This window comes from Uloborus diversus, chromosome 6, assembly GCF_026930045.1.
Source record: "Uloborus diversus isolate 005 chromosome 6, Udiv.v.3.1, whole genome shotgun sequence".
Classification (NCBI taxonomy): domain Eukaryota; kingdom Metazoa; phylum Arthropoda; class Arachnida; order Araneae; family Uloboridae; genus Uloborus; species Uloborus diversus.
The window spans coordinates 107,357,145-107,372,298 of NC_072736.1; the positions used below are offsets into that span (position 1 = coordinate 107,357,145).

At 31.0% G+C, this 15,154-nt stretch overlaps 1 protein-coding gene across 1 annotated transcript in view; it reads left to right on the top strand.

Moving 5' to 3' along the window:
* LOC129224912 (mitogen-activated protein kinase kinase kinase kinase 5-like) overlaps nt 1–15,042 on the top strand; it is a 40,422-nt gene extending 25,380 nt beyond the window's left edge. Inside the window, exons 19-28 of the mRNA XM_054859459.1 lie at nt 803–887; nt 1,905–1,984; nt 4,380–4,440; nt 6,577–6,679; nt 6,779–6,941; nt 9,329–9,426; nt 9,947–10,113; nt 13,014–13,106; nt 13,498–13,624; nt 14,955–15,042. Of these exons, the coding sequence (XP_054715434.1) occupies nt 803–887; nt 1,905–1,984; nt 4,380–4,440; nt 6,577–6,679; nt 6,779–6,941; nt 9,329–9,426; nt 9,947–10,113; nt 13,014–13,106; nt 13,498–13,624; nt 14,955–15,042 (1,065 nt within the window). The remainder of the gene's footprint in view (nt 1–802; nt 888–1,904; nt 1,985–4,379; nt 4,441–6,576; nt 6,680–6,778; nt 6,942–9,328; nt 9,427–9,946; nt 10,114–13,013; nt 13,107–13,497; nt 13,625–14,954) is intronic.
* Nucleotides 15,043–15,154: the final 112 nt, after the last annotated feature.

Here is a 15,154-nt window from a genome sequence, read left to right on the forward strand (position 1 = left end):
AGGATTGGACTTGCGCTCTTTTAACACTGGTAAATTATTGCAAGGTATTTTTTTTAGGATTATATTCATATGGCTAGATGGGGAATAGGATTCTACATACAATACACTAATAAACGGAAAATCACAATTTTCTGGTTTGCGTTAGTCTGGCTGTGAGGTACAGCATTAAGGTGCAAATGTCAAGACCACAGAGAATTTTGACACCCAGTTTCTTACCAGATGGGCATCTGGGTTCTCACGTTGGGAAAATACATTAGAAATTTAATCTGATCAAGATTGCCTCAGCCCAACAGACATTCAAGGCAGTAGTACTACCTGAAATTACCTTCTGAGTGGGGTTTTGGTCATAACTTCCCTTTTATGTATATAAAATACTGTATTGAAATTGTGGGTTCTGGTAGAGATTTTAACCCCCAAACCTCCTCCTTGACTGCACCACTGACTTAAAGAACCAAATGCATACAAGGCCTGCATCTAACCGCTACACGTCTCAACCAACTTATCTGTAATTACAGTTGTAGTTTGCAATTGCTGCTATCTTCTAATAGCTTTTATATCAGTAAAAGTCAGTTAAACATATTTGTTTTCTACTTCCCTCTCCTTTGCATTGTAAAATGACCCCTAAATTCTGTATTGTTGGAAAAGTTTTTCATTTAGATTTTCTTCTATTGAAAAACTTGTAATAGTTTAGAAACTGAATACGTAAAATATATATAAACGTGATCTGCTGTACTTTATCTTCTTTTTCAATGTATACAATTACATTTACTGAAATGGTGTTTATGTATTTATTCCGTAACAGATGGGTGCATGTTTCTCTAAAGTTTTCAACGGTTGTCCCCTACAAATTCACTGTACTGCCAGTTGGATACATCCTGAAACAAGAGGTAAGTATTAGTTTAAAAAAGAAAACAATTGCTTGTGAAAACTCGTCAAATAGAACAAAAACAAAAATTGTATCAATTTTTTTCCATTACATTTAACACATTGTGTACATACACGGCTGTTTCACAAAATATTTGTGCTTGTCTTTAGTGAAATTAAAAGCAAAAAAAAATTAAGTCTTGATAGATGAGAATTACCAAACAACAGCTTTCAAGCAGTAAATACTAGAAAATTTAAACAAATCAAACCTTTGCAGAACATTTCATTCAAAAAAAGATTTTGATTTTAATGTTATAACTCAGTTATTGAGAGTTTCATTAAAATTATTATATGCCACATTTTTATGACCTTATTACATTCAATTTGTGACACATTTTTAAGCATTTAACTTACTGGAAAATTCGTGTATCCAGAATTTGGTGTTTCCCTTGGTTTCCAGATTGTAGATCTTTTACTGTAGTTTTCCTAATACTTTTTGTCATTCCCTCATTTATTTACTTGGCCCATTTTGGACTCTTTTCTTTATTTTTTTTTTTAATTTTTTTATTACTTATTGTTGAAAATTATGTTGTAATTCAAAATCCTCAATTGAATCAGAAAATAAGACATGTAAACACATAGCTAAAGTAGTATAAGGAAGTTTTTAATTAACTTTGAAACTAATAAAATTCTCCACTCAATTTTAGAAAATTCTCCCTAAAATTTAAACAAACCCTGGTCTTTAAAATGCTACAACATTTGAAAAGATGCATGAGCATACCTTTTTCCAATCTCATACTAGGAATATTCATATCTATCTAGGAATATTTATATCTTCATTAAAAATTAATAATAAAAAATATAACAAAATCTAATTTCATAGAGATTGGTTGAAGTGCTCTGCATCATAGTCTAAAATATTTTAATAACAAAATCCAAAATCCATCAAGTGGGTTTGATGTCATACAAAATTAAAATTAAGACTGACACACTTTTTATTTTGTAATTTGTAAGTATAGCACAACCTATTTTACTTTCAGACCAACATATTCTTTTTGGATGTGAAGAAGGTATATACACATTAAATCTGAATGAGCTTCATGATGCTTCTGTTGATCAGGTATTTGGTTAAGCATTTTATCTCATTTATGTTTGTATTAGTTTTTGGCTAAATAAATAGGCAATCAATTTAAACATAGTAGGAAATTTTGTATATAATGTATTCATTATTATTTATACAGTGAAACCTCTCTTAACGGACACTCCCGAACAACGGACACCTCTAATTAACGGACATTTTTGCAAGTCCCTGTCCCTCAATATAGGCCATTTCGTGTAATTCACTCTGAATAACGGACACTCCGAATAACGGACAGTTATTTCACAAAAAATTTCCCTTGCGATCGTAGCACTTCTGGGGTTTTTTTTTTCTTTTCACAGAATATCTTAGTAACTGCTTGCCTTACAAAGCCTTTCATCCCCCACAACTGATATTCCACCCTCCCCCCGTCATTTCCTGATCACTGTTTCTTGGAATTAAAAGGGTGGTAATGGGCAGAGGCAGCGATTGGGGCTTAAAAGTTGGGGGCAGAAAAAAAAGAACTAAAAGACGTGGTACTTTTTGCAGGCAGCAAAAAATGAAAAAGAAAAAAAAAAGTTATAATTTTGTTCCGGCTAGTTTTGAGAGTATTGAAGCAGATAAATGAAAACTGATATCAGTCTAACAATTAACGTATGTTTTTCTTAAGATTTTAATGAATTTTGTACGCAATAACTATTCAAAACTTAAGATAAAAAAAGGAAACTGGGCCCTTTTCTAACTGGGGCTCTCATACGATGCAATTGAGCAGACCGGCGCCGGAAGTAGTCGGCTTTATGGCTGCAAAAAAGCTATCAGGGTTCGTACGAGTCATGGAAATCCTGGAAAGTCATGGAAAAAAAAATTAGCAAATTTCAGACCTGGAAAAGTCATGGAAAATTGAAATTTTCTTTTCAAGTCATGGAAATTTATTTGAAGTCATGGAAAAATGTCCTGACTGAAGAGAAAGTAACGGTAGCTAAAAGAGCATTAGAAATTTTGAGTGATTTAACAGCATTGCACATAAAATCTATTAAAACTGAAAAATTGAACGATCCCAAAAACAAGTCTGAATTTTGAAATCTTATTGCATCCACTTCTGTTGTAGCCATTCATCTTTTTTTGCATTGTAATTTTACTACTTGGATTCATTTTTAATTTACTATTATTTTCAGCACTTCTGTAGAATCAAACTTGCAGATTTTTGATTTCGTCCACTCAAAAAATGCGATTCAATTGCATTCAAGTTTTCCATCACTTGTAAAAACTTTATTATTAAACTTATCATAGTTTATCTTAAAATGAAGATCTTTAGTCAGGCACTAGGATACAGAAATAGGGGAATTCTAGTACACTCTAAAACAGTAGTACCCACCATGTGGCCTGCAAAACTAATCCCTGCTATTCACTGCTACGTTCAATGACAGGAATCAAAAACAATGTTCTGGAATTTCTGAACCTATTTATTTATATGCATTTAAAAATGTGCAAATAAGTTAACAAGTAGTTATGAATCAGAAAATTTATTCATTACTAAAAGTTTTTTTAAAACAAATATCTGGTTTAGAAACATGACTTGACTAAAGAATGTGTGTTCTCTTTAAAAAACGAAAATACTGTCATATTATGTGCATGGTTAAATGCGCAGTTGACATTAAAAGGCAACTTTTGAACAGATCTATTGAAACTCAGTAATAACTCATTCAACCTTTGACCCATTCATTATCATTCTGCCTGTTAATAAAATTAAGAGTAATTAAGAATCACTATATTCCATTTACTGTATTTTTACTTTGCTTTGAGATTTTAAATTTATTTGATGAAGACAAATAATAGATTTTTAGATATACACTGATAATTTTGCAATTACAAGTGCTTCGATGAGGTAGTGGCACTCACGTAGGAGTTTTGCTAATGCTTTTTTCTGAAAAAATTGGCAAATTTGATATTAAATAGTACTATTCCCTTCTTGCAACAAGGTCATGAAAAATTTTATGAAGTCATGAAAAAAGTCTTGGAAAAGTCATGGAATTTTTTCATCCAAATAGAGTATGAACCCTGAGCTATGTCAAACTATTTTAACTGATTACTTTAATTGATTAAATGCTTTTTAAGACAAGTGTGTGCTGTCAATATACCTTTATTATGAAAAAACAGATTAATTACACTTGACGTAAAATGTAATAAACCTTTCGCAATTGTTTTGATTGTGTTCTACAAAGGGAACAACAGCCCATTTTGAAAAAGGTAAATTAAGTAGTTCCTCCTAATAGCGGACACCTCCCAATAACGGACAAAACTTCTAGTCCCTTGACTGTCCGCTATTCGGAGGTTTCACTGTACTTGATTTTATCATGAATTTTCTCATTTTTCCTTTTGAATATGTAGTGGATTTATTTGGTTGTCATATTGACTGAGATGTCCTCTTTTGTTTCAGCTGTACCCAAGGAGAACTGTTTGGATGTTTGTCATTCAAAATGTGTTAATGACGCTTTCAGGTACTTTCTAACTTCATTTTGTAGTTATCTTTTGTGAAGTCATTGAAATAATAAATATTACCCAGTGACTAAAGCCCATGCGCATAAAAATGTTTGATACTATTCAATGCAGCCAAATTATTTAATGCAAAAAACATATGTATGTATAGATTTTTTAATGTAAAGCTCTCTCTCGTCCAAATGTTTAGTACTATTCTGTATAGCCAAATGTTTAATTTGAAAAAATATTTAATTTTTTTTTTAATTGCATTATTAAAATTTCATATGGCCAAAAAAAGAAAAAATCCTTGGTGATTTTTTTCCCTCAAAACTTTTACGAAGACAAAACGTTTTTAAAGTATCCTGTTGTAAGTTTCAGGGGCAAAAGTCTGTTTTTCAACTAATCTTTTATTCAAAGTACACAACTAATTTTTTTTCTTTTTTTTGTCTTCAAACAATACTTTTGTTTAAATTATGACTCTCAGCAAACTTTGGCAAAGTTGATCGAAGCCTCAGATTTCTTTTGCTTTCTGATACATTCTTGGGTCCCTAACTGTAAACATCATTTCATGCACAATCATTTCTCAGAAAAATTCACTCACAAAATCTCACAATTCTTAAAGAATGATAGTTGATGCTCCAGTATTGGTGGTTCATTTTCAATAAAATTCTACTACTCAGGAAACCTTAATTTTCTTTATATTTTACCTAAAATCTAGAATAATTGCTCATGTATATTTTAGATGGTTCTGAAAACATATTTAATTAAGCACTTTTGCTTTCTATATTTTTTTGTGAACTGTTTTCCTCAAAATTGTGTGTTAATTTGTCAAGTCTGTTACCAGACATTTTCAGTTGATTTTAGGCATGCAGGTAAAAATTAGCCAAAACTTAGTTTCAATGTTTATGTTTTGTGTCCCTGTAAGTAGGAGCACAATATTTTAATACTTGGTGAATATATTTAAATTTGAATAAAAACAACTTATTCTGAGATATTCAGAACTGTCAAATCTGTTAGCAGTAGCATGGTAACAGGTTTGAGAGTAACTGCAAAATATCTTCCAAACCTTCATGTTAATCCTCATAAATATAATAGCAAATTCACTGATCGAGTAATGCTGACGTCACCAACAATGAAACTTGCGCTACAGCACGATAGTTTGATAATATTTTTTGGCAATGTTTGACATGCTGGGAAATGCTTTATTGTGACAAGCCTGAACTGGATCCGGTAACTTAACTGTTTTACTGGTAAGACTGTGTCATTTCATTAGAATGAAGAAACAAAAAGGTAGTCAACAGTGAACGATATCTACTGGAGTTCAGTGTTCATCCACTTGAGTGAGGGTCAAAATTTCAACCATCAAAATATCACCAAACTAGAAATTGCAACAGTTCAAATGTAGAAGCAATTTTCACCCGTCATGCCTTGACGGGTAATTTTCTAGATCACTAAGGATCATATTTTTTCTAGATTAACTAAGAATTATATTCAAGCAAAGAAAGCAATATACTAATACTTTTACCACAAATATTCGGTAATGGACTTGATGCTAAAAGTACATGAATTAAAATACTAGCCTTTAAAACAAATTATTTATACTACTACACTGTTATTTTTCAACTGAAAAGGAAATGGCTCCAGATAAATTCCAGCATAAACTAATGGGGAAAAAAACTGAAACAAAACTCTTTAGCAGAAATCTTTATTAAAAAAAAAAAAGAAAACCAGTAATATTCTCAGAATTTAAAAATAATAGTTATTTACCTCATGAAATGTTGCAATTATTATCCTTTTTATAGTAAAAAAAAATGTAATTGAATTCTAAAAAAACCAATGCAGTACAGTTATTTTTTCATCTAATAGACATAAAAGTTTAAATTTTGTAATGTAAAAATAAGTGATTTTTTTTTTTTTTTTTTGCATTAGATGTATGTTGTGTAATGTACTTTTAAAAAAATCTAATATTTGCAGTCAGTTTTAAATAACATATTGAAAGTATAATCATCTTTTTCACCGTAGGACAGCATATGTATGAATGTTTTGAAGATGGCTAATTTAGTCATCAAACTAATTTTAAAAAAAATTCTTATTAATGCCACTATTTTTGTACAGTTTTACATAAAAAAGTCAATTTTTTTTTAAAACTTCATTAGGTAAATCTCCACAACTATATCAACATGATTTACTTCAGATGTATGCCAAGCAAACTCATAAATTCTCACTGCCTGTGAATTTACCTGAAAAATTTGTTCCAAGGTAATTAACTGTTTCTGTTTTTATGTACAGTAAATACTTTATTTAAAATATATTACCTAAATCAGTAATGTTGCTATTTTCTCAATAACTTTACTATAGGAAGTTCTCTGCGACATCTAAAGTGCCTGACACCAAAGGTTGCAAACGTTGTTGTGTGGGCAGGAATCCATATAATGGTTATAAATATTTATGTGGGGCTATGAGAAATGGCCTTTTCTTGATGCAATGGTACAATCCCTTAAAGAAATTTATGCTATTGAAAGTAAGTTTGAGTTACATGTAAAATGACTTATTAATGTTGGATTCATTTTTTTTAGTGAGGCTTTTTCTTTCTTTTATGCAGAAGCTTAGTAAGAGGTCATATGGAATATGCTGTTAAGAAAGATATTAACTTATTAAAAAAAGTTCAGAAGAGGGTACTAGGTTAGCAAATGAACTTTCAGATTCCAGGCTTAAAATGCTTAATATGTATCGTCTTAAGCAAAAGAGAGAGAAAAGGAATATGATCCAGTCATGAGTACCCAGGGAGGGGGAGGGCAAGGTAAGACAGCTGTACCCCTTCCAAAATACAAAATATTTAGATTAAGTAATTTATTTATTTTTTTTTTTTCAAAAATATAATTAACTGATGATTGCTTCAATTTCTAAACTTATTGATGATTTAGTCGCTTGTAACATAGTGCCTGGTTTTGAAAGTATTTTTGGGGGGGAGCTCATTTAAGTAAGAAGTGAAAAAGGGGGTGCTCGAAAAGAGCGCAAGCCCTGCGACCACTGGTCTATTGTACTGTACCTGCTAGGACCTCTAGCAGAGCAGAATAGCATAAATGAATTTCATCAGTTCTCTAATCAATATATTAGGCAGCTCCCAAGGATCCACGTAGTGGTATCTTAAGTGTTCGAATCTTTGTGCAGAATAATGTCACATTCATACAGTACATGAATTAAGCTTTCTTCTGCCATTTGGCATCCTCTAAACCAGGACTTCCCAAACTGTAGTCCGTGGACCCCTAGGGGATCCTCGGCGAACTTTGAAAAAAAAAAAAAATAAAATAAAAATGGTAAGTGATATTAAAATAATGTTTTTGCACTTCAAAAGAATAATTTTCTGTTAGAAACTGGTAAAAGAATTACTATTTCGGGTTGAAAATTCCACAAGATTCAAATGGAGGGAGAAAATATAATAAGGGCTGCATGAAAAAAATGGTTGGCCAAACTATGGAGTCGGGGCTATTGAAGTTAAGATTTTTCACAATACTATGTGGTGAAATTGAAAGCCTTCAAGATTCTGTGCTTTTCCTTATATAAATGAAGTGGATATCTCATGGGAAAGCCTTTTACACGATTACTGGATTTCTGTTCTAAAGTCTTAGACCTGACAAAAAAAAATCTGCTTTGAATCTGATGAGAAGTGTTGTTCTGTATTGAATTATTTTTCAAAGAAAAATAAAGTGGAATCTTAAAAAGAACTCTTTTCCTGATAAAATAGGTGAACACCTTCGAAGCACGGAGTTGTTTTTTGAGTACTACATCCTGCGGGATCATGCATAGGTGGTCAAACCATTTTTTGTTTTGATGAAGTCATGCAGTCTTAATTAGAAAGAAATAATCTGAATTTCTTTAAACTTAGAGTATATTTTACTTCTTTTGAAGTACACCTTATAATTTTTTGAAGTTATTTCCACCAGAATTAGTGGAGTTACAAGCTGCAGTCTATGGGCGCTCGCCATCAGAGCTTGCTGCTGGTCGTCATTACTAAAATCATAATTTTTGTCTGTAATCATTACAATTTTTCTTTCTCTTAAACAATATATTTACCCTAGAATATGAACCTAATTGTGATCAGAAAAGTTGAAAATTGCACGTTTAATAAAAATATTTTTTAATGCAAGAAATGTGAAGAAAAAAAGGTAGAAAAACACAACATTGTAATATCGTCTCAGTATGGCTGTGAAGGTAATACAATGCCAAAAACATTTTCCTTTCGCAAACTCCACACAAAAACTTCTTTCTTAAACAAAAGTGTGTTATAATACAAGATCCCCCTTCCCAAACGCCGTGAAAAAAAAAAAAAAAATGTACCTTCCACAGGCCCACCATTTCAGAATTTACTTAGGTTTCTTTCTTTCTTTCTGTTTCTCAAAAGAGAAGGAGACTTTTAAAAGTTGTAACTTTAATACTTTCAACCTTTTGCTCACTGATTACAACAGTATTTATAGCACAGAAGTATTCAGTTCCCTGAAGACTCAAAACATGAACCCTGTCTGTTGATCCTTGGAGAAACAAGTGCTCAGAAATTTAAATCATAAAAATTCTGGATAAATTTCCATCACCAATCACCAGTAATGTGATATCTAACCATAATTTCTGATGAAAAAGTATTCATTTCTATGACACCTTTTTCTAAACTTCATTTTGGGGGAGGAGGGGGGGTGGGGGTGTTGAATGGTTATTTTCTAAAACCATTTTATTTTATATCAAGGAAGATACTATTTTTTGAACTTTTATTTTTACACTTCAGTTACACGTGTGTTTATTATGAATTTACTACTGTTATATTTCAATGCTTTTTTCTGACTGACTTATGTACTGAATTTTGCAAGAAATGCCTTTTATTTATTTTGTACATTGTTATTTGTTTACTTTTTACAGCAAGTTGAGTGTTATGTTCCTGCAATTCTTAATGTGTTTGAAATGATTATTACTCCTGATTTGGAGTATCCAATGATTTGTACGGGTGTCAAAAAAGGGTAAGTGATTTTCAGTGTGTATTTTCATTCATGTAATCTTGAAAAAGACCCAATAATATATGTACTGTAAAACTTGTAAAGTTAACCACCCATATAAGTTGACTGTATTTGTCAGGCACAAAATGAGTCAGGACTATATCATAATATATGTCAACCTCTATGAGTTGACTGCCTGTCTACATTGACCACTACAGTACTTCCCAGCAAGTGGTCAACCTATGCAGGTTTTGCTGTATACAGCGAAGAAAAATAAGTTATAATATGCATTGGAAAATGGGTCTTTATAGTAGCTTTTCAAAATCAATGTAAACTTAGCTCATTTAAAGTATTTGTAGTGTATGCAACAAAATTGTATTACATTTTTCTGTTGGAAGAAATGATTCAAGAAATGCATGCAAAAAGTTCGTACTTGTTAGCTCTATTATGTGACTGTAATTTTTTTAAATAATAGCTATAATGTTTAAATGTTATGTCATAAGTTTTCTGAATTATTTTTTTATCATAAATTTTCTGTTCCCAGATATGACAAAAGTCAGCTTGAACTTGATATGATTAACTTAAACTCTTCCGAAAATTGGTTTAATGATGATTGGGAAGGAACAGATACCATAGTTCCTCGCCATGACACTATGAAGATCATTAATGTAACTCAGCTCGAAAAGGATGCAATTTTAGTCTGTTATGATAGTAAGTTTTCATTTTTGCATGAAATATTATGCACTTCTTTCTTGGTACAAAAAATTGCCTAATGTGAACTAAAAATGTTTTAACAGATCAACTCTGTAGGTATGTACTTTTCTATTCATATAAGGTGGGATGTGTGTGGTGAAATAGATGCCTGAGTACCTAACTCTAAACTGTTGAAGATGGCTGAGGGTATTGATATAGGGGCAGTTCTCAAAAGGTGGGAGCAAACACAGACCTAAACTTTGAAGCTTTAACACCAAATAACTTTTATTTTAATTCACTCAAATATTTTTGAGTAAAATTATAATACTGTATAGAGACAAGAATTGTCATAAATTATAGGAACAATGCTCTTTAAATACCATTAAAAAAATGTTTTCTTTGCTAAAAGGCACATCTTTTGGACATTCAAAACGTTAACTGAGCAAACGTATCATCAAAAAAATCTTTTTAAACATTATTTCCATATTTTTCAAAAAAATTAAGGGTATGAATCTCAAACTGAATAATTTTTGATAATATCTTCCAGAAATTGCAAAAGTAAAGACATATTATTTATTTTGTAAACAATTTCGGAAAAAAAATTAACTTGGAAGTTAGATGTATGTCCAAAAGTTACGATCTGTACAGTGCTATTTTTTTGAGAACTAATTATATGATTTATAAGTTTGAACGGCATTTTGTGATCCTTAAAATCAATTTTTAATTATTTTAAAGTGTTTTTATATGCTTTTATGCAGTATCTTTGAAGCAAAATCATTCAAACATATGTGAGATGTCCAAAATACGTTACAACCTAGACGCCAATAATTCTGTCCATTTATTCATAATTATAAATGATGTATTGTCTTATAACCTTAATAAAAAAGGTTATTATAATGTTAATTTCTTTAATCCATTGGTATTTTGCTTAATTAATACGTTATGCATTGAACATTACATAAGTAAGAGTAGAAACACAAGTTCACAATCCTAACAAACGCATTTAAGTTAACAAAACAGCGGCAGCTCATAACATTTCGGACATGATTATCTGTTATTTTACTGATATTTTGGATAAAAGGTTTTCTGATTACGACAAATCGAAACCTAAATGGAAATTATTTAATAAATAGTTCTTTAATGTTATAATATTTAGGTATTTCTATTCTTTGCACAAAAATCGTCTAGCAAACCTCTATTGACGACAACTCACAGCGCACGATAAGCATAGGGTGACCAGCGGGGAATTCCTTCGCCAACTGCGCCAGTTTTGCAACTTTATCCCCTGCGCTGGCAAAATGGATGTTTTTTTTTTTCGCACTCTGCGAAACCATAAAATTTTATTATTTTAAGACCAATATATAAAGTCATTCAAGTACTTCATTAATCCTCTCTATTTTTAATTGCAGAATTTAAAAATAGATAAAATTTTCATTGGAAAATTTCGAAAATTGTGAAACATAACATTATGATGATGTCCTGTTACCAACTATGCGCAACTATATGCAAAATCTGTTACCTACAGACCAATCATTAAATTTGCTATTTAATATTTTTCATAAATACCTGCTGGCTTTTTATGTTTATATATGATGTTCTAGGTGTACATACTATGCAATAAAAACAAAATTGATGTCAAATTTGAAAATTTTAAAAATTGCTCAGAATTAACTTTTTTGCTCCTACCTTTTGAGAACTACCCATAGAATAATGCCAAGAGGAAGATACAAAAGCAATTATGGATTTAAATGGAAAAAATTGCACCCTGTTATAGAGCACTTGCTAATATTCGTCCAGTTATCAGCTCTTGTGCTGAATCAAGTTATTAGCTCTTATTTTTGATTGGGCAGTCAAATTAGTGACTTCTCAGGTTAGAGGGCTGGTCCATCACTGACATGGTAGAAAGCCATTGTTTTACCTAGCTCCTCTCTTTGTTGAAAAGAGAGAGAGATGTGGTTGACCAAGTAAAAGCCGCCTGGTCCCTGATTGTATATTTGGACTGATGATTGCTTAGCTTAACTCTTGCGGTTGTCAGTCCACTAAAGGTATTTACTCGGTCCTGAACCCTACAATCGAGTTTTGCTATGATTAAATTTTAAGTACTTAGTGGTTAATATGTTCTGTTTTTACCTTATTGCTCACACTGAGAAATGGAGGGTTCGAAATATTTCCTATCTGTGGGCATTCCTAAAACTGTCCACCTATGTATTTGTGTTTAATTTTAGCATTTCAAATTATTTATAAGTCTGCCTTTATGTTGACTTCTAAGTGCCTTCTGTCTAAGGTCATATGTTGATTCTGCTTATTGATAAGTGCAAATCTATCTCTATGCAAAATTATCTGCGCTTCTGCATTGATAGTATTTTGATCATTATTCAAAGTATATAGATCTAATATTTTCGCAAACGTTTGAAATCTTATTAGTTTGTGGAAAAAAGCTCACATACTGGTAGTAAACACTGCTATATTGTGCTTAGTTAACACTGCAAAAGGTCATGAAGATTTCAGACTTCTGTATGTTTTTTCTTTCACTGTGTAATTTACAAAATTTGGTTACAAGGCAATTAAAAATCATTGTTATTCAATGTGAGTTTGGGGATTGCAGCCAACTTATATAGAATTTCAAATGCAGCATTTGGGATGCAAATTCTGTCCATATTTGATTTCTAGTTAAAGATTTTTTAAATTTTTAGATCATTTCTTACATTTTCCTACTATACTTTTCTTGGTCTTCATCATTCTAAATGACCCATCGATTTCCAATAAAAAAATTTTACTTGTGTGGTTTACATTTGATCCGGATAAAAATTGATACTCATTACTAGGCAATACCTTTGCATATGATTTTTTCTAATTTAATACCAATCTTAATGTAAACCATGTTTAAATATATTCATGCTTTTTCTATATTTTTCTAGATCTAGTCAGAGTTGTTAATGTTCAGGGAAAACTAAAGTCAAGTCGGAGACAACCAGCCGAATTAGTTTTTGACTACAAAATCGATTCTATTGGTAAAAATATTTTTATTATGTAATTAAAATTTTATTTATAAGTTGACAACAAAACATTTATGAATCATTGATGATATTTAATTTCTAAATTTTCATTTGTAAAAATTATTTATTGTTTGTACCAAAAATTGTTTGGTTGTTAATATATGTTGATAATATGAAATATTATTTATTATTAAAATTGTATACTTTCACTTACTCTATTTTGTCCACTTTGAATACTGATAGAATTTTCTTTTTTTTTATAAAAAAAAAAATGTCTTTATTGCTGAATTTAAGAACCCTTTAGTTTAGCCAATGCTTGTGTTTGTATGTGTTGGTTTTCTTATTTTTTTGTGTGTGTATGTTAGCATTGAGCAGTAATTGTTCCATTTTATTGTTTTCTTTTCAGTTTGTTTAACTGATAGTGTATTAGCCTTTCATAAACATGGTATGCAAGGACGCAGTTTTAAGAATAATGAAATTGTTCAAGAAATTACAGATCATTCAAGAATCTTTCGTATGCTTGGGTCTGACAGGTGAGTTTTCTAACTATTCAAAGTACATAACGTCGCCTCAGAGCAACTGTAAGACATCAAATCCCAGAAATAACAGTAAGATATCCTACTGTTGCTTTGAAGCCACGATAAGGTAAAGAAAAACTTTAATGGTTATTTTCTTTAAAAGTTACGTATGTTAGTAAGGTATGTTAAGGCAATGTTTTTAACCTGTCACAATATTACTTGGAATGCCTTACTTATTTTTCTTTGTGCAAGTAATTTAAAAATTTTAATCTTTTTTTTTAATGCTGTAACCATTGTAGAAAATATTTTCAGCTCATTGTACCATCTTTTTCTAAAATTTATTTTATACAAAAAATGAGCAAAAACCACTCTTTAGATTTGGAGGGGCCAGTTTTTTTAATTCCCTGATTCATCAAAGAGAAAGATGATTAAATGAAATAAATAAATAGCAATAAAGAGATTTATTTTGAACCTTTTTGTCTGCTTTTTTTTTTAATGAAAATTGGTGCATTAAGAAGCAAAAGGATGTAAGTAATTTTAAAAAAAAAATCAAACAAGGGCAAAGCTCAAACCGCATCGAAGCTTCAATAGTTGTTAAAAACCATGCTAGCTAATCACATCTAACAGTACTATCACTATCATCTCTTGCTACTCATCAGGCATGCAAAATTTTGGCATTTTCAGGAAAAATCTTCTAATGGTTTTCAAGCTCATTTTTTGACTGATCTAAATCTGAAAAATAATTATGACTGAAAAAAAAGCCAATGATTTTTGTTTGAAAGAAATAAGTTTTGCATGTTATATGCAGATATAACATTGTTGTACACTAGCTAGTGCTGTAGTTGTAAAAAAATATTTAGGAGAACTCCCCTTGGGATTTCAGGGGGCACACCAAAAGAAAAGGTGGTTTGAAACCAATTAACCTTACATTTGGGTTATTACTTCCTTGTACAAGGTACAAAAAGTATTGTATTTGCAAAAAAAAATTCCACTCAAATTCCAGCATAAATTTGCCTTTTACTAACTCCAAAATAAATATTGAGTACTTTCGACCCCTTTGCACGTGCATATCTACTTATGAACGAATGGACTGCAGAAACATCAATTTCAACCATCCCCAAGTTATTTTTACTATAAAATACCAAATATTTCAGAAGACGGTATCCCCACGTTCTCCCCAACTACAGCCCTGATGCCAGCCATTGCGCTCCTGCAATATTATGCGAAATTGTACTCTAAAATATTTGACAAAATGTCATTCAAGTAAAATGATCTGGATTTCATTTAGTGTTAACTGATATTTTTGTTTAAAAAAATCTTGATATGTCTTTGTTTTTATCCACAGGATAGTCGTTTTGGAAAGTAGGCCTACTGATGATCCTAAAAGCTCATCCAATTTATACATTTTGGCAGGTCATGAAAACAGTTATTGATGCTCTGACAATCACAATGTTCAGTATTATGTGTGTGTCAAATTAAAAACCTAATAAATTAATGCTGTTTTAAGCATTCATTGACAGTTCAAAATGCACATCATGTAGAGAC